The 20813-nt window shown below is 56.2% G+C and overlaps 1 protein-coding gene and 2 pseudogenes across 1 annotated transcript in view; 2 read left to right on the forward strand and 1 right to left on the reverse strand.

Moving 5' to 3' along the window:
• Positions 1-13821, reverse strand: part of PPP2R1A (protein phosphatase 2 scaffold subunit Aalpha) — a 22682-nt gene extending 8861 nt beyond the window's left edge. Inside the window, exons 1-6 of the mRNA XM_006904974.3 lie at positions 13635-13821; positions 9002-9092; positions 6432-6532; positions 2380-2612; positions 1337-1484; positions 1090-1245 (exon numbers count right to left, since the gene is read on the reverse strand). Of these exons, the coding sequence (XP_006905036.1) occupies positions 1090-1245; positions 1337-1484; positions 2380-2612; positions 6432-6532; positions 9002-9092; positions 13635-13712 (807 nt within the window). The 5' untranslated portion in view covers positions 13713-13821. The remainder of the gene's footprint in view (positions 1-1089; positions 1246-1336; positions 1485-2379; positions 2613-6431; positions 6533-9001; positions 9093-13634) is intronic.
• A 4083-nt stretch (positions 13822-17904) lies between these two features.
• On the forward strand, positions 17905-18025 carry LOC112482165 (annotated as a pseudogene).
• Positions 18026-18104: 79 nt separating this feature from the next.
• Positions 18105-18225, forward strand: LOC112482166 (annotated as a pseudogene).
• The last annotated feature ends 2588 nt before the right edge of the window (positions 18226-20813 follow it).

A 20813-nucleotide genomic window follows, 5' to 3' on the forward strand; every position in this document is an offset into this window, starting at 1 on the left:
AAAATAAGCCTTATCACAGGAGAAGGGGGCCGCAGGGCAGAGTGGCGCCGAGAGCTCCGACTGGACCTGCCCGTCTCCCCAGCTGTCTACCTCCCAGGCCCCCGAGAGCCAGCTGTGAGGCTCCTGCCTGCGCTCGCGCCCCGCTCCCAGGCTCCTCTGCGAGATCCTGGTTCCCATTCCGGCTCTCAGCTGCTCATCTTCTAGAAGCAGCTCTAGCGACACCTCCTCTCCTCCACACGGCTATGCCCCACGGGGGCACCGGACCATTAATTCACCTCTGTGTACCTACCATCCCGCAGGCCACCTGTTCCTTGCACGCTGGGCACGTGCCAAATCCACGGCATCCCCAGCACCCAAGGAAGAGCTGGTGCTCCACAAACACGTCCCCGTGGACAAAGCACTGCCCTGGGGGTCAGCGACGTGGATCTTGTCCCTGTTCTGACTGCCTGGTACTGTCACCCTGGCCTGTCAAACTTCTGGGCAGGAATATGGCCTAAATCGTGCCCCACACCCAAGATTCTGTGTTGAGGTCGTGACCCCCCAGTGCCTCTCAGAATGTGACTATCTGCACGCAGGGTCTTTAACGGGGTGAATAAAGCGCAGAGAGGTCACGGGGTGGACTCAGTCCAAAGTGACTGCAGCCCTTACAAGAGGAGATGAGGACACAGACACGCAGAGGGAGGACCACGTGAGGACTCGGGGAAGGGACAGCCATCTGCCGGCCAAGGAGAGGGGACCCGGGCTGCTGCCCAGGTCTCGGACCCAGGGCCTCCAGAACTGTGAGAAATAAGGATGCCCAGCACGCGGCGCTTTGCTAGGGCGGCCCCAGCACCCTCGGGCGCCCCGTCGTACCTCATCTGAGGGCAGTCGGATTAGGTTAGGGTTCCCGAGCAACCCTTGTCTGCTGTGGCGCCCTCTCCCATGGAACTGGACCTCAGAACCCTCCTGGACACCGCCCCGAGCTGCCCCCGTCACCGAGCAGAGCTAGCGTGTGCAGCGGGGCCCTGGAGGGCGACCGCCAAGCTCCCACTGCGCAAACGCCCGACGATGTCCCGGCCCCCGCCCCTTGGAAGGCCCCGGTCCACTCACCTCCGTGAACTTGTCGGCCACCATGTACCGCACGCGCCAGGACTTGTCCTCAGCGGCCTGGCGCAGGGTGGGCATCACCAGGGCCTCCAGGTCCTCCTGCGGCAGCAGCTGGGCGATGTTCACGCACGCCTCCACCGCCAGCAGCCGCACCGAGTCCTGCGGGGGGACCGGGCAGCAGACGCCCCGTCAGCGCCGGGCTCCTTCCAAGGCGGGGCCCGCCCGACGGAGGGGCGGACACCGGACCCACCTGCTCGTCAGAGGCCAGGTTGGAGAACATGGGGATGATCTCGCTCTTGACGTTGTCCAGCTCCAGCACCTTGGCGAACTCCCCCAGCTTGGAGGCTGCGGCCCGCCGCACCATGGGGGTGTCATCTGAGCACAGGTTCCGGAAGTACCTGGGGGCCGGGATGTGGCTCAGGAGGCAGGACCCCTGGGACCCCGGGGCAGCAGGCGGCGTGGCGGGGAGGAGCAGCACAGGCTCTGCAGCTGCGCAGGCGCTGGCTTTGCTCTGGACAAGGGACGCCGCCCGCCTGCGTCTTCCTAGCCCTACAACGGAGCTGAGTGACAGCGCCTTCCCCACAGGGTCACTGGGCGCTGCTCATGTCCTAACGACCCCATGAAACCGCTGCGCTGGGGCCAAAGCTTTTACTTCTCAGCAGCAGTGATGCTCCGGCTGCAGACGCAGGGGGCTGAGCGCAGGGGTGGGCACGCGGGGGCAGCTAGGGACCGGCCCTCCGGGTGGGCGAGGGCCTGGGCCTGGGCCTGCTTCTCGGCAGGCGGTGGAGCTGGCGGGTGGATGGACGCCCAGAGGGAGGGCAGGAAATACACGCTCAGGGGAAACTGTAATCCAATTAAAACATTCTCATCCATTCTTCCGGGAGGCAAGTCTCGCACACGAGAACTCCCTGGGGCATCGCACCGTGGGGGCAGAGCGGGGAGGAGGCCGACCCGAGAGTTGGCTCCGGACCGGGGCAGGCCAAAGACAGCACCCGCATCACGTGTCGAGTGCTTTTACGCACCAGGTTCTGCTCGACACGTTTGGATGTGGTGATTCTCTTAAATCTCACAGCGACCAACGGGAGAAGGAACTATTATCTCTATTTCCCAGATGAGCAGGAGGCAGCACCTGGATCAGAGACCAGGCCCTCGGTGACACGGCCTCCCCAAGGGGTCGGAAGGGGGCCGGGTGCGGGAGAGCTCAGGGTGTTCGGGACCTGGGGAGGCCTGAGGGGGCTGAGGCGCGAGGGAAAGGGCCAAGCTGAGCTGCCCAGGGCCAGGGGCCGGACTCACTGTCGGAGCTCGGCCTTCACGGCGCTGGACACGCGGGGGTAGCAGACGGAGAAGAGGCCGCAGGCCGAGGTGCGGGAGGTGAACCAGTCGCCGCCCGCCAGCCGCTTCACCAGCGGCACGAAGTGGGCCTCCAGGTCGGAGGGCGAGTGCTCGTGCGAGATGGCCCGCAAGGACTCCACCGCCTTGTCCCGCACCACCGTCTCCTCCACCGTGGCCAGCGACTCCAGGGGCGGCTGTGGCAGAGAGACGAGGTGACCGGACGGCTCCCCCCCGCCAGTCCCGGAGCCCCCACCCCGCCTCGTCCCGCGGGCTCATTTCCTCCGAGAAGCCTCTGAACACCCCATCCAGCGTGCCTCCCCCGAAGAGCCACCATGAACCTCGTTTACATCAGTGCTGTGGCTCTGCGAACCTCAGCATCATACGTGTCACTTTCTGAGGAGAGAGCCACAGCTGCCACTAGCTTCGCCAAGTACGACGACCACCACTGGCACTAACTGGAACGTCTACTGTGTTCTAAGCAGGGCCGCTGCGCGGCACCGCTCCAGGGTGTGGGGGGGTGTACGTGCCTGACTCCTATGAAGCAGGTCCCGTCCCCGTCTTCACTTTAAAGAGGGAGCTGAGGCACAGGCGGGCTAAGCCACTCGCCTAGGACAGCAAGAGCCACACGCCAGGATCTAAATAGGCCACCGGGCCCAGGGCCTCCAGGGGATGGAAAGCGCAGCAGTGGTTTCTGACAGGCAACTGCATCAGGCACTCGCGTTGGTGGGGGAGCCCGGAGGGACACCCGATGGGCTCACCGTCATGTCCCCAGAGCCCAGCAGAGCTCCCAGCACAGAGCAGGGACCCGGTAACCACTGGCCCAAGGAAGGGACAGACCCGCTCTGACGCAGCCCAGTCAGACAGCGGAGGGGACGCTGCGCTCTGCCGTCCAGCCCGGCCCGACGGGGAGAAGAAACCACAAAGGGAAATGCTGCCAGGGCCCGGGCAGGTGGCAGAAGGAAGCACTGAGCAAAGGTGACGGGTGGGGACAACAAAGAGGCAGAGACTCTGGCATGTAGCCTAGGGAGCACGGCTGCCTGCCAGCTGATCAAATGTCACCACGGGGCAACACAGCTGGTAAAGAGCCAACCTGGTTTTCCGAAAGTGGCCAAAAGGCCAGATTTTTTATGTAAAAAGTGTCCTTCTACCCGCGCTACACACGGACGGACCTTGAAGACATACGCTAAGTGAAATAAGCCCATCACAAAAGACACATGTCGTGTGATTCCTGCACGAGGTACCCAGGGCGATCGGATTCAGGGACAGAAGGGGGAAGGGCGGCACTGAGTCGGGCAGGGGCCGCGGTGACGGGCTGGGGCTGCTGTTTGATGGGGATGGTTTCAGTTGGGGAAAATGGCAAAGCCTGGAAATGGACGGCGGCGATGGCCGCACCACCACGCACGTGTACTCACGCCACAGAACTGCGCTTCGCAACGGCTGAGATGGTAAACTCTACGTATCTTTTACCACAAAACAAAAATTAAAAACAAATAAAAACAAAAGTTTGTAAAATCTCATTTATGGAAGGCAGGCGATGACTCAGGAGGAAAAGGTCGTGCTCTGCTGGCCCAGGGACCCCGGTGTGAGGCTGCGTCACAGCGTCCTGCCGTCCTAGGGTTTTGGGCTCAGGATTGGCTCACGGGGCTGTGGTGTCACCGGGCTCTACAGGGACTGGCACACAGGGGGCACTCTGACCGTAAGTGGGGCTTATGTTAATCTGTCATTACAACAGCCTGGGGACCAGCCTGAGCACGTTGCCCACGGGTCTGCGTCCCAGGGGCTCAGTGTGGCGGCCAGCTGGCCCACAGGAGGCTCACCTGGGGCGGGGTTCCCCAGGCACGCACCTGAAGAAGCGGGCTCTGGGGCGGGGCCCAGGAAAGCACACGTTCAGGGAACGCCCAGCGATGCTTTGGCACACTGGGGACCCGCTGCGACGGGCCGCCCTGCGAAGGGTGGGTGTCGGGGAGGCGGTTGGCGCGACCTCCTACCCCATCTGCTCTCGGGAGGAGAGCTGCTGCTACAGAAAAAATCCTGGCACTACGGCCACATGGGTCCCCGAAAAATCAATTCCGGGTCAGCACCGCAGGGGCCCTGGGCTTGGGTGATGCACCTCCAGTCCCCATGGGTCACAGTCCTTGCTCATGTGTGTGGGACGAACAATGTCACAAGAGTCGTTTTCCGTTCCTCATAACTTGTCAGGCACCAGAGCAGCCGCCTCCTCTTCCAGGAGGTCTTCCGTGACAGCCATCACATCCCATCTGACGGGACCGGGCTCCCCCCACCAGGTCCTGGAAGCCCCAGCGACCCTCTGTCCCAGCTCTGATCAGCCCCCTGAGCAACTGGAGAGGCAGCGGCTCTGGGCCAGGGGCCTGGCTTCGCGTCCTGGCTCTGCCTCCTCCCTCAGAGCTGCCTGTGCCTCGGTCCTCAACTGTGCACGGGGCTAACACGTGCGCGTCTCAAAGGGTCGCTGTGGGGTGCCACGGGTCACTGTGCCTCAGGCACTTGGAACGCATGCTGTGTGCGCTGAGTGAGCATCACTATCGTGACTCGACTCACCTCCGGGTTCCCCACACTGCTTGGCCCGGGGGCCCCGGGATGTGTGTACTGGCTGATGTCAGCACCATGGATCCCACCCCAGAGGTCATACGTGACTGCTCCCCAGAAAAATGGATGGGATGACTGGGGCTCCCCCCAAGATGGCTCTGCGGGAAGGGCCCCCACGAGCACGGAGGTGCTGGGCGTTTCCTGCTAGAATTCTCTGAGAAGCTGCTGGAAGTTATGAAGTCTCTCCTCAGAAAAGTGACAAATGCCAGGGGCTGCATGGAGTTCCACGGGGTTCAGGGGCCCTTCCAGGCTGGTGCCCGGACCCCACGACCCCATGCTAAGCAGCCACATGCTGTGTAAAACGTGAAGGACCCCATCCACACACAACTCTGTGCGCACAAAAAACACGTGTCCACACGAATGAAAGCGCCAGCACCGGACAGCGACCATCGGAGTCCCTCAGACTGTGCTGCCTGGGAGCAAACGAACTGCCACATCTGCCGAAGTCCGAGACGCCAGCGGCTGTAAGCAGCACGCTACTTTATGTGCCACAAGGGAAAGGCTGCTGCTGCTGACTGTGACACCATCACGTGCAGAGCCCACCGTATGAAGTTTCTTCAGAAACGATGGAACAAAGTGCTGAAGGAAGGGGGGAGGGGCAGGCGCAGTGCCCCAGGGGCCTGAGGACCAGAGAAAGCCAAGGACCTGGGCCACCTCCAAGGCCACAGGACTGGAGCACCCCCAGATGACGGTGGGGGGCCTCCCTTCTCTTCAACCAAACAGCATTACTGTTAGCATCTGACCCGTCTGTGTCCCCAGCCGTAACCCGGCACGAGCTCAAACAGGCAGGCAGAGCGGCAGGGGCCTGGGGAAGAGCCGAATGGACATGCCAGGAACCCCGGCTCGGCCCCTTACTAGCCATGCGGCCCCGGACGAGATGCTCAACCTCAGCACTCCAGGTGGCTCATCCACAACAAGGAAGGGGTGGGCACAGTGGCGTACCACATGGCACGGCACTGCGAGCTGCCAGCTGTCAGCGTTTACTGCGGGCCAGGCACTGTGCTAGCGGCTTAGGCTGATATAAAGACAGGTGCCAAGGACTCTGCATTTACAGGTAAGGGAACGAGAGACAGCACAGAGAGGCTAAGTAACTCCCACAAGTCACATAGCAAATAAGTGGTGGAAGCCAGCCTGATGCCCAACCCAAAGCCCCCCATGGCTGGAGCGTGCCCGCTGGGGCCTGGCACCAGCAAGCAGGTGCCAGCTAATGGCGAGGACAGCTGCGTTTTCAGTGCTGCTGTATTAGATGCAATTACTGACTTGATGGATTCAAGTGAATGTCCAAGGTCCCCATGTTCTGAGAAGGGGACTCCCGGCCCCCGTGACATCTTTCCCTCCTTGGCCCTGGCTGGCAGGGCCACTGCTCTGACCCTCAGGGCCTGGCGAGGGCCCCCGCCCCCCAGACTCACCAGCAGGCAGTGCACGTACTCGGGGCCTCCCACCAGGGTGGTGAAGGTTCCCAGCTGCTCCGCCAGCGCCAGGAGGACCTCATCCTCGTCGTAGATGGTGTCTGCGGAACCAAGACAGGCTGTTCCAGGCCCCCCGCATCCAATCCCGCCCCCCAGAACCCACGCTGGCAACCAGCAGCCTCCTTCCAGCCTCCCTCCGCTCCCTCGGGCTGCTGGCCCTCCCGGCCCCGTCCCTCCCGCTGGACCAGCACAGGGATCAAGGCGCAGCGCTGGACCGAATGACGCACCAAGTCCTGCATCTGCCCTTGCCTGGGTGGGGGATGCCGGGTGAGCAAGACCACCTCTCTGAGCCTGGTTCTGCGGCTGGGCCGAATGACGCACCAAGTCCTGCATCTGCGCTTGCCTGGGTGAGCAAGACCACCTCTCTGAGCCTGGTTCTGCGCTGGTCACATGCTGCTCACCACTGTCCACCTCAGCGGGGTCACAGGGAGGAGCAAACGGAGCACGTGCACGAGGCGGAGCCCCGGAAACAGGAGCGTCCCGCCCTGGTCTGGCTGCCACCCTCAGCGCTGCTCTCTGTGCCACAACGTCCTCCCCTCTGGCCCGAGGGACTCTGCTCCGCCTGCGAGACTCGTTCAGCTACTGCCTCTTGCAAGAGTCCCGAGCAGACCCGGCCGGTCCCTACCCTGGGTCCCCTCCTCCTACGCGTTTATCAGAGTCCTTCTCATTAAGCTCCCCAGACCGGCTCCTCTCTGCACCCCAGATCCTGCTAGACATGGGGCTGCTGATCGAACGGCTGAGAACGCTCTGTCCTGATGCCAGGACATCCCTTCCCCTCCAACTCGGTCCCATCTTCCCTGAGGCGCTGGGAACTGTTGCCCTCCACAGCAGGAGGCGCTGACATCCCTGGGGTGTAACCCACTTCCCGATGCCCCGGGGACACCGGCCAGCGGTGCTGGCGGCCGCAGCGTTTACCCCGAGATAACTTGCGGAGCGCAGTCCTAACCTGACCCCAAACCTGCCACGAAGTATCTCGCTTTTATTATTATTTCTGCGCCGCTCTAGTACACTGATGGTCTTTGCAAACAAATGACGTCGTTCGATTTATAGTGTTTTAGTGGCATTTCCATTTAAAAAATACAGTAATTCTTGATTGCTGAAAATGTCAAATCCTAGAACCCACAGCGTTGCTACCTGTGATGTTAGCATCATTCACGAACAGTCATTAGCCAAAGATTCATCTGATGAACCGATTTATGTGCACTCTTCTGTTACATTAGAATTAGAGACAATTTCTGTTCAAAATGACTCCAAGAACAGCATCGGTATTTTATTTTCACAATGAAAACCAGGTCAGATTTGCTTCAGCCTCAAAGAGCGTGCTTACGTAAAATTAAGTTAACGCTGGCGGCGAGCTGCACTTTTTCTAATCGGAAGATGGGTTAGGCCAGGCCTGTGGGGATCCAGCCAGACACTGCCCAGGCTCCCCCGCAGGTGGCATGGCCACAAGCCCACGCTCTGGCCAACGGGGTGTAAGAGGACCGGACACGAAAGCGTTCATTAGTGACAACGCACTGTGTGACCCAGGCTTCAGCTGCCATTTTAATTAGTGTTAAGTTCGGAGTCCTGATAAGAATAACGGGAAGAGAAGACTTAGTAGCCACTGGCGTCACACGCTGCGCTAAGTGCCCCGCACCCACCTTCACAGACAGGAGCTCAGAGCAGGCCGCTCACTGACGCCTGTGCGGCACCTGCCACGTGCTGGGCCCCGTCACAGCGCCTTCCTCTAACCTTACCGAACCCTCCTTTCGGGTTATATACTGTGCCCATGTAGCACACGAACAGCCAGAGGCCGGCAGATGTGAAACACCGCGACCAAGGTCACACGGCTGCGAGGTGGCAGAGTGTGCATTTGAACTCAGGTGGTCGGGAGCCCGAGGCAATAACCAATGCTGTGAGTTTGGGGCCAGCATGACCACAAAAATATGCCCTTTGGGTCACCTCCCAACTGCATGACCTCGGGCAAAGAGGTTACTTCTGCTCTTCGTGCCTCAGTTTCCCCATCCACAAGATGGGGGCAATAGCCTTACCTACCGTAGGAAGCGCTGGGGGCTTATGTCAGATAATGGTGGTGACCTGCGTGCACTGCACACAGGCCCCGGTCCGAGGACTCTACGCGAGTGAACTCGGTCCCCGAAGGAAGGGGTCGGAACATGGCTGGCGCTGGCGATGATTACTATTTAATGTTCACATCAACGCCATAGCACGTGGACGATCGCCCCCCTTTACGCATAACACGGACAGAGAAATAAGTGACACCTAAAGTCACCAGCGTCTAACGGTGGAGCTGCAGTTCGCACTGGCTCTACCCTCCGCCAGACCCCTTCTCAGTCCCTGCCCCAACGCTCCAGAGCATTCCCTCAGAGCGGGGCTGGACGTCCCCTCCTCTGAACCCGTGGCCCCACCTCAGTGCCCAGCACAGGGGACAGTGACGAACCAACCACGTAGATCCCCCACGAGGCCCCCCGCCTGCAGAAACCACCCTGACGGCCACATGCACCTGGGCTTACCTGTCAAGAAGGGCAGAAGCTCGCTGCGGGTCCTCTCCACCCCGAGGGCCAAGGCGATGGTGGACAGCTTCTTGATGCTGTTGAGGCGGAGCTAACGAGAACAGAAAAGGAGGGGGACGTCAGTGAGCCCAGACGGCACCGGAACCAGGTGTGCGTGAGGGTGCCAGACAACAACTCGGCGACACCCACCAAGTGCCCGAGACCTCGAGTGATTAAGCTGTGCCGGGAGCACCGGCCTCAGCAGAGCACCTTCTGGGGCTCATTGGGCCGCCACCTGCCCGGCGGCACTGTCCAAGACCATTCTGTGCAAAACTGCAGCCCCCCTGTCCCCGCTTGCCCCTCCTCTGACTTCACCTCATCTTGTGCTCAAGACCATCGTGCACGCTCGGCACCCTCAAGAGTTGCCGGCAGCCACCAGGAGCTGGGAAGGGGGCATGAAATGATCTTCCCCAGAGCTTCTGGAAGAAACCAACACGACTGACACCCCGATTTCAAACTTCTGGCCTGGAGAGAATACATTGCCGTGGCTCTACGCCACCACATTGGTGGTGCTTCATTGTAGCAGCCACGGGAAACGAATGCGTCTGGCTCACGTGCACATGCACACGCAGACAGGCCTGGCGCTGAGCGTTTACGAATGAGGACCTCACCCGGGCCCCTGGTCCCAGGGAGGGAGGAAGCACAGCCGACACCCTCCTTCAGCACTGCGGACAGAGGCCCGAGCCAGGGAGCGCTGCGAGGGCGGGGACTCCGACCCGGCTGTGATTACTTGGCTGACTGTGCCGCCTCCGCCTTGTCTTTCCATTGCAACAACGGGGCCTCCCCTCCCCAGCTAGCAGGGCTGTCACCAGAATGCAATGAGATCACCTGTGTGACAGGAAACGCCCTCGTGAGTAAGCCACTGACCGGCGCAGGGGGGACTCGGCTTCCTGGAAGAGGCAGGGCGAGGGGTTGGGGGCTCTCTCAGCCTATCCTCCCCTGGGCCCCCGCAACTGCGAAGAGGTGTGCGGGTGACCCTTAAACCCCCAACGCGGGGGTTTGAGGGTCTCTTTGGAACACGGACAATAAGGAGAATGTGAGGAAGGGCTATGCGGCTTCTCCTCACACGAACGCAAACATCTCTGCGCAGTATCGCTGGGTTTCTGGACTCCTTGGGCTTGAGGTGGGCCCGAAACTCACCTCCCTGACAGAAACAGGACCTCGGGGGGCCCCGGGCCGAGCTCCTGCACCGGCTACCCTGCTGCACGCAAACCCCTGGCTTTCAGCTGTGCATGTGAAACCCCCAGCCCAGGAGAACACATCCCCAAAGCACCCATCTTCGCCCAGCGAGTGACAGAAGCGTCTCTCCGCCTCCTATAAAGTCCCGATGGCCACGCGGCCTTCCTCTTAATTCCACGAAGGAACACGTTTTTAAATGAACACGTGTGTGCCGGTGCGGGAAACCAAGCGCCCGCTTCGTCACTGTTGTGTTGCTCGAGAGTGAAAACAGACATCGCGATCTCCATTTCTGCAGCGTTTGGGGAAAAAAGTGACATCCCCACCGCTTTGGAAACTGCGGCACCAACGCAAACCGCTCATCCCGCTGCCTGCCACTATGATTATCTACGGACACGCCTGTCCCTCCATTTGGAAGGTGACTTGTCTCTGAGATGAAGAAAGACCGTTACTAACCGGGCACAGTGAAAAATAAATATAAACATTTTTCGAGTTTTTAAAAGCCCGATTATCATTTAAGAAGTGCTTCCTATGTCAAAGCTTGGAGCTTTACACATGTTCTCCCATGTAATTCTTCTAACAAAACCATGAGGCGCACACCGCCTCTGTTCATTCACAGAGGAGGAAACTAAGGCGCAGAGACGGGGACGCAGGTCGCCTGGAGAATTCGTGACACAGTTTGGAACTTGACCCCATGTTCTTCACCACTATCCTTTTTGGTTTAAACTCTCAGAGGGCAACTTGATTTCTAAGCTCTGCTTCACCAAGTCCCTAGACGCTCTATAAAAAGAAGCCGATCCTGGAACGTCCTGTTTCTAAGGTGTGGACACGGGGACGCTGTTGCAAGGTCTTCAACAGTGGCTAGTAACTGTGTCTTTCTTTACATAGTTTTACATCCCGCTTCATCCTCACAGCGACCTAGCCAGGTGTGTCTTCCTTCCTTTTTTTCACTTAATAAGAAAATCAAGGCCCAGAGGGTGGAGTGGTAAAAACAAACAAACAAACAACAAAACTCACAAAGTGGTCGAGCCAGGTTTGGAAATGCATTTTACTTCCACCCAGGACACAAGCCCCTGCGTGTCCCCTCTAGGCCTAGACTTTCCTTTGATGGAGGAAGGGACCTCAAGCCAAGAACGCTGGCAGCCTCTGGAAGCTGCGAAAGGCTAGGAGACATTCTCCCCTAGCGCCTCCAGAAAGAAATGCAGCCCTGTCGACCCCTGATCTCAGCCTGGCAAGATCCGTGTCGGACTTCTGACCCCCAGAACTGTAGGACAATACACTGGTGTTCTTTTAAGCCACTAAATTTGCTTCAGGAGTTGCCCATAACAGGGCTCCTCTCGACCCCATCCTGGACATTTTGGGCAGATGATTCTTGGCTGTGGGGCTGTCTGTGCACTGTAGGTGTGGAGGCCTACCTGACTTCTATATGCTAGATGCCAGTAACACTTCCCCAGTGGTGACGATCAAAAATGGCTCCTGGAGGGCAAAATCACCATGGGCCGAGAACTACTGCCATGGCCTGCCTGCTCTCTCTTGCTCGAAGGCTCTTCCCCACCCTCTTCCTGAAGCGGGCTTCTTCTCATCGCACCTTGAACCCTGTGCCCTCAGAGCCCTCCCTGACCGGCCTACTTAAAGCACACCTTCCTCACCCCACCTCGTGCCGCACGTCTCAGGTCTCTGCTCAAACGTCACCTCGGCAAGCCCGCCCTTGACCACTCTTTACAACTGCACCCCGAACCCCTCTCATCCCCATCTAACACACAACACATCGTACTGTCCTTGTCTTGTTTATCGTTTCCCCTAAAACCTAAGCTCCACGAGGCCAAGAGTTTTTGTCCGACTCGTTCCCTGTTGCCTATCTGTGCCTACAGCGGACCCCAACATTTTTGGACCAGGAATAGGTGCTCTTATGAGAATCTAACACCTCATGATCTGAGGCGGAGCTGAGGCGGTGATGCCAGCGCTGGGGAGCGGCTGCAGATACAGATGAAGCTTTGCTCACCTGCCCGCCGGACACCTGCTGTGCAGACCGGTTCTTAACAGGCCATGGACCAGTACCAGTCCACGGCCTGGGGGTTGGGGATCCCTGCCCTACACAGAGCAGAAGCCCTCCAAATATGGGCTGATTCACTATCACAATATCCTACTGTTTCTTTCCCAATACATCTCACACGTGTCAATGACATAGTCAGCTCGGTTTCACGTCTGTCTCTTGTAGAGCAGTGTCACCATCATTACATCTTCAGCACCACACCTGATATGTGGCGCGGGTGTTCACTTAACAGATGGGTTAATACAACAGCCCTATGAACTTGACAATGAGCTCCGCTGGAGAGAACAGGACAGCAAGCATTGGAGAGCTTAACTAACCTGCCCATGTCAATCAGCGAGTGGAAGCCCAAGCGAACAACCGCGGCCTGTCTGACTCCAGAACCAGGGTGATACACCCGGAATCTGAGGCTGGGCCCAGGCAACCGGCTAAATCCTATAAAGAGGGAAATTGGAGCCCAAAGGGACGATGGGACCGCTTCAGTCAGCACAGCCGATAATTACAGCTAACATTTACTGAGCCCTTAAAACGGGCCAGACGCCGGGTCTATTCCACGTGTGTTATTAACTCGTTCAGTCCCCCGACGCCCCTCAAAGAGACCGCGCCTATTATCGGCCCACATTTATGGAAAACAGAGGCCCGGGGCGGTGAAGTAATTTGCGCGAGGTCTCACGGCGGATGGGAGGTGCAGCTGGGGAGGGCGACGCACGGAGCCCTGACTCACCCCGATCCCGGGGCGGCCGGGCCCCGGGCCCCCCCCTCTCCCGCTCACCGGTGAGGTGTCAGCCCGTTCGGGAACGGCACGCCCCCGAGACCGTGCGAGGATCCCAGAAGCGGGGCGGGTTTCCACCTCTAATTCACTCCAAATTTAACAAGACGCCCCCTGCAGGTGGGACGTTTTCGCCCCCTTCCGGGGGCTACGCCAAAACCGGAGGGGAAGAGAGGGCAGTGGGAGGGCAGCCTTCGCTTCGGTGCCCCGGTGTCTGCGGTGTTCGCCCCGCGGCCGAAACCCAGAAAGGTGAAAGCGAACCGCGATCCCCACCAAGCAGGCGTCCCTTCTGCGCCCTCCCCGTCGCCATGGGGCGCTCAGGGGCCGCCGCCCGTCCCCAAGCCGCCCCTCTCCCTGCCGCCCCCCTAGGCCCCGGGCCACCGCGCGCCACCAGGCAGGCCCGGGACCCCGGGCCCCGCCGCACCCAATCCCGGGCGCCGTCTCATCGAGTACGCGGCCTCGGGGAGATGAGAGCGGGCCGCTGATTGGCCGCCGCCCCTCCCACCCCTCCCCGCGAACACCGAGCCCTCTCCGCGAGGGCCCTCCGCGCCCCCGGGCCCCCGTTCCCGCCTTGCCCGAGTCCCCTGCGGCCTCCGGACCTGCACATCCTCGTTGCGGAGCTCGTCTATGAGCACCGCGATGGGGTAGAGCGAGTCGTCACCGTCGGCGGCCGCCATCCTGGCTCCGTCCCGTTCCGGTCGGACGGCGACCAGCACGGTGCTGAATTTGGCCTGGGGAGGGGCAGGGCCGAGAGGAGGCGGGCGCGCGAGCGTGGGGGCGCCCGAGCCACTTCACAGGGGCTGGCCCACGGTCACTGGCCGCCCCGCGCCGGGCGAGCCAGCGTTTCTTTGGTCCGGACAAGTGAAATCCCGCCCACTGCCCGTTTGCCATTGGTCGAAGGGACGCTGTGAGATCTGCCGGAGCCAAGAACGGAAGGAAGGAAACGGAAGTCCGTGGTATCTTAGCGACCGAGTTTGTGCCCGCCTACGTCGTCACTAACAACGACGGAGACGAGCAGTTGTTTCCAGCCAATGAGGGGCAGGATTGGGAGGCGGAGACGCCTGCCCTTCGGAGAGTCCTGGAGAAAGCTTCTGCGCGTGCGTCGCCAGGAATACGTGACGTCACCTGGGGACCAAGACAATCTGCAGTTTTAGCTCTGAGGCAGTGGCCAGGTGGACTCCGCACGTTTGTGCCGGAGGAGGAGGGCGTGAATCTTTGATTTGTGACTTATTGTGCGGAGGCCCAGAGAAGTGTGGCGACTTGCCTGAGTGTCTAGATTCGAAACCAAGCGCCTCGGGCTGGCCTTCAGGACCTTTGGGAATCGGATCCCGGAACCCTCTAGGCACATTGCCCACCTCCCCTTGTCATACGTGAGCGGTCCTGGAAATTAGAGCCCGCTCAGTATATCACGCTTTTTCGTTCCAACGAGCCTTTGCCCAAACCGTACCTCCTCCTGGGAGAACTTTTGAATTGTCAGATCTTTACATAAATGTCTCCCCTTCCTCGCCTCTCTTTAGGATTGGCTCTCAAGCCCACGGAGTCACTAGCCTCCCTCTCGCTGTCCCTCCCTCCCTCTTTAGGGCTGTGACTAGTTTGGGAGTCTTTTTCCCCCACACTGGGAGCAGAGTCTGGGCAGACAAATTTCTGTTCCAGCCTCACGCAACACAGCCCCCGACTGGCAGTCTTGGGACCGTCCTGACGGAGGAATGGGGTTGGGGAGGCCTGAGGTGCACCTGCCTCCTTCATTCTGCCTCGTGAAGGGTGATCCTGAGTAGGACTCCTGGACAGGTCCGAATAGCCCAAGCGTCTTTTCCAAAGACCCCCCTACCCATGTTTCTAGTTAGGAAACTACCGCCATTAAAAAGGGGAGTGGTGGTGGTGGTGGTGGTGGCTTTGACTATAGTGTCGACCTTTGACCTCCATATTCCCAGGATCTACCCCCACTCTCCCCCCCAATACGAGCTCACTGAGACTACAGCTCTCAGCTAAGGACGCACTTTTTTAAAAAAATTATTTTTTTTATGGTGACATTGGTAAACAAAATCCAGCAAGTTTCAGCTGTACATTTTAGCAGTAAGGCATATATATCTACATTATATGTTCACCTCTCATAGATTTCTTTCTGTCACCACATATTTGACCCTTTCACCCTGACTACCTCCCCCCCACCCAGTGTATCATCCATGTCCATGCTAAGGATGCACTTTAAATATCTTAAAGTATCATTTGTCAGTTATACTTCAAAGCTGAATAAAAAGCCACAGATGCGCCACACAGAGGTGACCTCTGAATCAGAAACCGATTTAATCAGGAACTTGACTCTGGTCAGATTCTCCGAGAACGGGGCCCTACCATGGGCATCTATGTGATGATACAGGCACTTATTTCAGCACTGCAATTAGTTTTCACAGTTCGAAGCCCGAAAGAGGGGTGTCCGTAACCTACCAGTCTATAGTTTTCCGAGTGGCACAGTAAACAGCTAGACCACTGGCAACAGTCCGGGTATCTGAGATCTGACCAGAAAGGGAACAACCACATCCGATTTCAGCAGTGCTCTCCATGATTCTTGCTCCAACCCGAAGGGCCTCCGGTTTGTTAACTTGATACCCTGTGATGAAGGAGAAACCACAGAGAAATTGGACCTAATTTCTTCAGCTGGGGGTCAGGGATGGGGGAGGGTGGCTGTATCTGAAGAAAGGAGAAAATCCCACTTAAGGGACTGTAAATTTGCACCCTGGAAGAGTACGACCCTTTCTCTTGGAAAGAAGAGCATATATTCTGTTTGGATGGAGAGAGGCAGTGAAGAGTCAATGACCTAAAAAACTGAAGGCCAAAATGAATCAACACTTCAGACACTTTCAGCAACTAAAAGAAGAAACACAATGGGCAGGGTGTGCTCGGAGTGACACAAGGCAGATCTTCTCACCCACTGACACCAGGTTTCCACAACATCACATCCCCATACGGGTCCTTCTGAGCAGGGGCCAGGAGCTGCCACTCCTCCCAGGTGAAGTCCACAGCCACATCCTTGAAAGACAACGAGCCCTTAATCACACAACCTATTCAGTCTGAGGTTTATGTCATAAGGTCATGTAGAAAGAGCAATAAGATGTGATCCTTTCCACCAAACGTGCTGTGGGCCACGTTCTATAGATCCAGTTGTAATTTTTGTGTGTGAAAGTAAAATCTTTAAAAATATAGTATTAATAACTACTCATTTTCTTGTTCTCAAGTGTCAAATGGAATAAGCCGACTTTAAAATCTCTGGCTTACCTAGACTCCATCTTCAGTATATATTTTTGACAATCTGTTCATCTGGCACTGTATATAGTTCCTGTGATAACTGATAAGCCAAACAATTTCTTAATGTCAAAAGGCTTGTCTTACACAGAGAGACAAACTGGAGTCTGCAAATGCAGTAAAAAGTTAGAGACGCTACCAAAGCTGTATCTTAGGGCAAAATGGATACACAAATAAAGGAAAGAGAAATTCTATTTGAGGGCATCCAATTAAATTGTACTGAAGAAGTGAAGTGAGCTGAGTTTTAGGGAATTATTAACGTGTTCCTCAGTCTGGCAGTGGGGTGAGGGTATAAACGGGCTTCCAGTGGGGAGCTGATTCTCCCCAACATTCACGTAAAAGGGCGTATTAGAGTCTTCCCCTCCTCCAGCAGGCTTCCGCCAGCTACTTTTGGATACGGGTTGCCTGACAACCGCCCCAGCTCTTCCTCTCGAAGATTCAGTAGCACCTCTGAGTGGATAATAACTGTGGGTCACATGAGGAGCCTCCAGGGACCAGGATTCTGAACATTCGGGCCATTGGGAAGAAAATATAACGGACCCCTGCGGAGCAGCCATTTTCTGAAGGTATGCCCTACAGAGAAGGTAGCCCTTTCCTGTGGACATGAGACTTTTATCTCCCCAAGTACCAGCAATAGCACAGTGGACGTGGCCACTCCAATAACGCAGCGCTATCCTCTTCCCAGTCACTATATAGGACCAAGACTTACGTCGGCCATGTCCACTGAGTGTCTTTTGTTGCATGTGGGTGCACCATTTTAAGGAGATGTAAGTGTCCCTACGGCTGAGAATTTTTATCCTTTGCAGGAGCAGAAATTAGGAATGGTTTTGGGTGGAGAAAGCCTTAGAGCACAGCACAGATCTGGAAAAGCCGAAGTGGTACAGACAGTGGAGATTAGGGAGAGTGAGGTGGCACAGATTGTAGGGGTAGTGGTGGGACCTGGACCAAGAAAGATGAGCTGATTCCACACCTACTGGTCTGCAGCTGTTCTGGAAGCAGGAGCGGCAGACCCCAGTGGGAAAGAAACCGCTCTAGCATTAAACACTTCTTTCTAAGCAAAAGAGAATGTGGGCATGTGTGACAAGTACAAGATGTATTCTTAGTTTACTGTGGTTAAAGGGATAATCCCTTTAGAAACAAATCAGGATTAGTTAAGTGTCTTGGACTAGGGTAAAAAAATAAAATTAAGTAATTAAAAAAACAAAGAGGTAAGAAGAATGCCCCTGGGACCGTGGGAGGGAGAGTCAATGTTAGAGGCCAGCGTGTGGAGGCGGGACTGTTCTGCCTACAAGATGGGGAAATGCTGGCATCAGAAGCCCGATGAGCAGAGTAAAAGTGGGGGCATAAATTTTTTTTATGTTCCGTCCTGTGACTCCCACATGTCAGACTAACAAGCTCCCTAAGACAGCCTGCTTCCTTTGTTCACAAAGCCTACGAAAACAAGGATCAGAGGGGTGAGGACTGAGCCTAAATCACACAGTGAGTCAAAAGACGAAATGACCCTTTAGCTGGGAGACTCCTACCCGCCTGTGGGCAGTTTCACATGAAGAAGCTGATTTAACTGTCTCAGTCTACGGCCATGCCACACTGAACATGTCTGATCTCCCGTCTGATCTCGGAAGCTAAGCAGGGTCGGGCCTGGTTAGTACTGGGATGGGAGACCACCTAGGAAGACCAGGTGCTATAGCCATTAAAACAAAACGACACTTTTTCAGCCAATGACAGAGATGCCTTCAGTTTCACATGAAGAAGCTGATTTAACTGTCTCAGTCTACGGCCATGCCACACTGAACATGTCTGATCTCCCGTCTGATCTCGGAAGCTAAGCAGGGTCGGGCCTGGTTAGTACTGGGATGGGAGACCACCTAGGAAGACCAGGTGCTATAGCCATTAAAACAAAACGACACTTTTTCAGCCAATGACAGAGAGGAGCCACTAGGCTAAGAAGCACCTTCACCTGGTTGGTAATCCTACTCTGTCTGCAGAATCCTGCCATGCTGACCCCTCCCCGCATACCATCTACTACCTGGCCTCACTCCCACCTGCTGAATTACTGTGCCTCTTATCTACACTCACCTCCAGCTACCAATGAGAAGACTGGAAAAGCAAAGGAACAGCAATTGCTGCAATGAGGAGGCTTTTCCCCAAATCACTCTAAACATAGGGTCTCTCTCCTACGTGGATTCTCTGATGTCTGAGTATTCACTTCAAGGCGCAGCCCTTCCCACAGTCACTGCATCCATATGGTTTCTACCCTGTATGACTTCTTTGATGTCTAGTGAGACGTGACTTCTAAAAGCAGGCTTTTCCACATTCACTGCACACTCAAGCATGTCCTGTGCGAAATCCTGCATGTGCAATGAGGCATGACTTATGACTGAAGGCTTTGTTACACTCATCGCATCCATAGGGCTTCTCTCCGGTATGGATTCACTAATACCCTTCCCATTCGCCCCGACGCTTCCCCATATCTGAGCCACCAAGTAAATCGTGATCAGGGACAAGACAGACACTGACCACTCCAGTTCTTAATCACAGAGCCCAGGCAAATAACAAACTCTGACAGTCAGATCCTGGGTCATTAATGGCTTCTTGCACTCAGTAGCACTGACTGCCAAAGAGCAGATTACTGAAGCCAAGATTCCCCAGTGACGGAACCAGAAGTCCCCAGAATGGCTTTTCAGTCGCCTTACAGGGCCACACTCCGCAGCCCCGCTCAGAACCCACCCCATGTGATGCTGAGCTTCTCAAGACGCCACAGGCAGTATCGAAATTATTACCATCCTGGTAACCTCGGTCAAAGGCCCCTCTCTAGGTGTTGCTGAGGCCGCTTCTGATCTACTGGGCCCTTAAAGTGCCACTCAATGTTGGAGTTCTGGTCATAGGATGACAGAGGCTATCAGGTTGCCTACGGTGTGAAACCACTTTCTGGTAACTTCCTAGCCTGTCCGTTCTGTTTTGGGACAACGACACTGTTCCAAATGTGGCACGTGCTGTAATCTGTACTTTGGGGCAAAACGGAAAGATGGCAGGGCCCGTAAGCAGTTAGAAAGAGCACCACGGGGGTGACCATTATACAGGACGTGCAGTTCCGTAGGGCAGAGAAGACCCTGTGAGCTGAAGTCCTGAGTAGACTTTGGATGACCAACGAAGTTTATAGGAGCCTAGATGTCAAGAGGTGGCGATCAGACCATGAACAAAACACAGGAGGACTTCCAGTCTTGGGAGATATTTGAGAATGGGGAGGAGCCAGGGTGGAATGGAGTAAGGCAGGGGTGGATGACATTGGTCAGACGCCAGTTGTAAGGGGAGCCAATGATGAAAATTGACACCTATAGGCTTCATGGAAAAGTGATAACTGGAGATAATGACGACCCAAAAAATGAGAGGAAAAGAGATCTGCCCTCACTAGGAATAATACTACTTTCATTAATTGCCTGTTTGGCAGGCACTATTTGAACTACATCTACTTCTCACAACAAACTTGAGACAGACATTTTAACTATACACTGAGTAACAGGTGAATTAAGTAACTTGCTCAAAGGCACACGGCACTTGGGCAAGATTAAGATTACAATCAGACAGTGTGACTTCAGGAAGCACTCACGCATTATTCAAGGTGAAGGGTGGACTTCAATGGAACAATAAAGATCCTGGGTGTGGTGGCAGGCTTAAGTGTGCAGTAGGTCACCTTCGCCTGGGGATGTCAAGCTCTGAAAGGTGAGCATAGTACGTGTCCCTCAGGGTTCAGGTCAGCCTGGAAGCCCTTCCTGGGGCCCAGACTGTTCAGTTCCAAGAATGAGCCAAACTGACCTTGCCTTGGCCAGAATGGGAGATTCACAAGTCAAGAAGTGTAGTTGATCTGCAGGTCTGCTTGACGGACCACTTCACTGAGTCTTTGCTAAACATCTGCCCTGAATCCATCTGCCACAGGCAGTTATCAAAGGTCGAACTCACTTCCAAACTGATCTTGCCTTGGCCAGATCGGGAGATTCACAAATCAAGAAATGTAGTTGATCTGCGGGTCTGCTTGACGGACCACTTGACTGAGTCTTTGCTAAACATCTGCCCTGAATCCATCCTATTACAAGACATACTGTGAGGGATGTGATAAGGACAATAAACCAGGATTTAGGGCAAAGATGTCCAAAGATGCATCAGGCTCTTGTTGAAAATGCAGAGTCCTGAACTCCAGCGCCAGAGGTTCTGGTTTAGGTGTGCTTCTGACTCAGGAACTCCATTCTCTTAGGTTTCTTAGAGAATCTGAGGCTTATAACCGACAATCCTTAAGAAACAGTATTGGAATAAATACTGGTTCATTCGTGATGATGGGTGGTGATTTCCCTCAGTACTTTCAAATCGACCCATTTCATCCTGAAAAGCCTTCCACTGGGGAGGGGAATGTCTCTTCCATTATGCTCTATTACTAGCCTTTATTTTTCTTCATTGGATTTATCACTTCCTGAGATTATATAATC

This window comes from Pteropus alecto, unplaced genomic scaffold, assembly GCF_000325575.1.
Source record: "Pteropus alecto unplaced genomic scaffold, ASM32557v1 scaffold41, whole genome shotgun sequence".
NCBI lineage: Eukaryota > Metazoa > Chordata > Mammalia > Chiroptera > Pteropodidae > Pteropus > Pteropus alecto.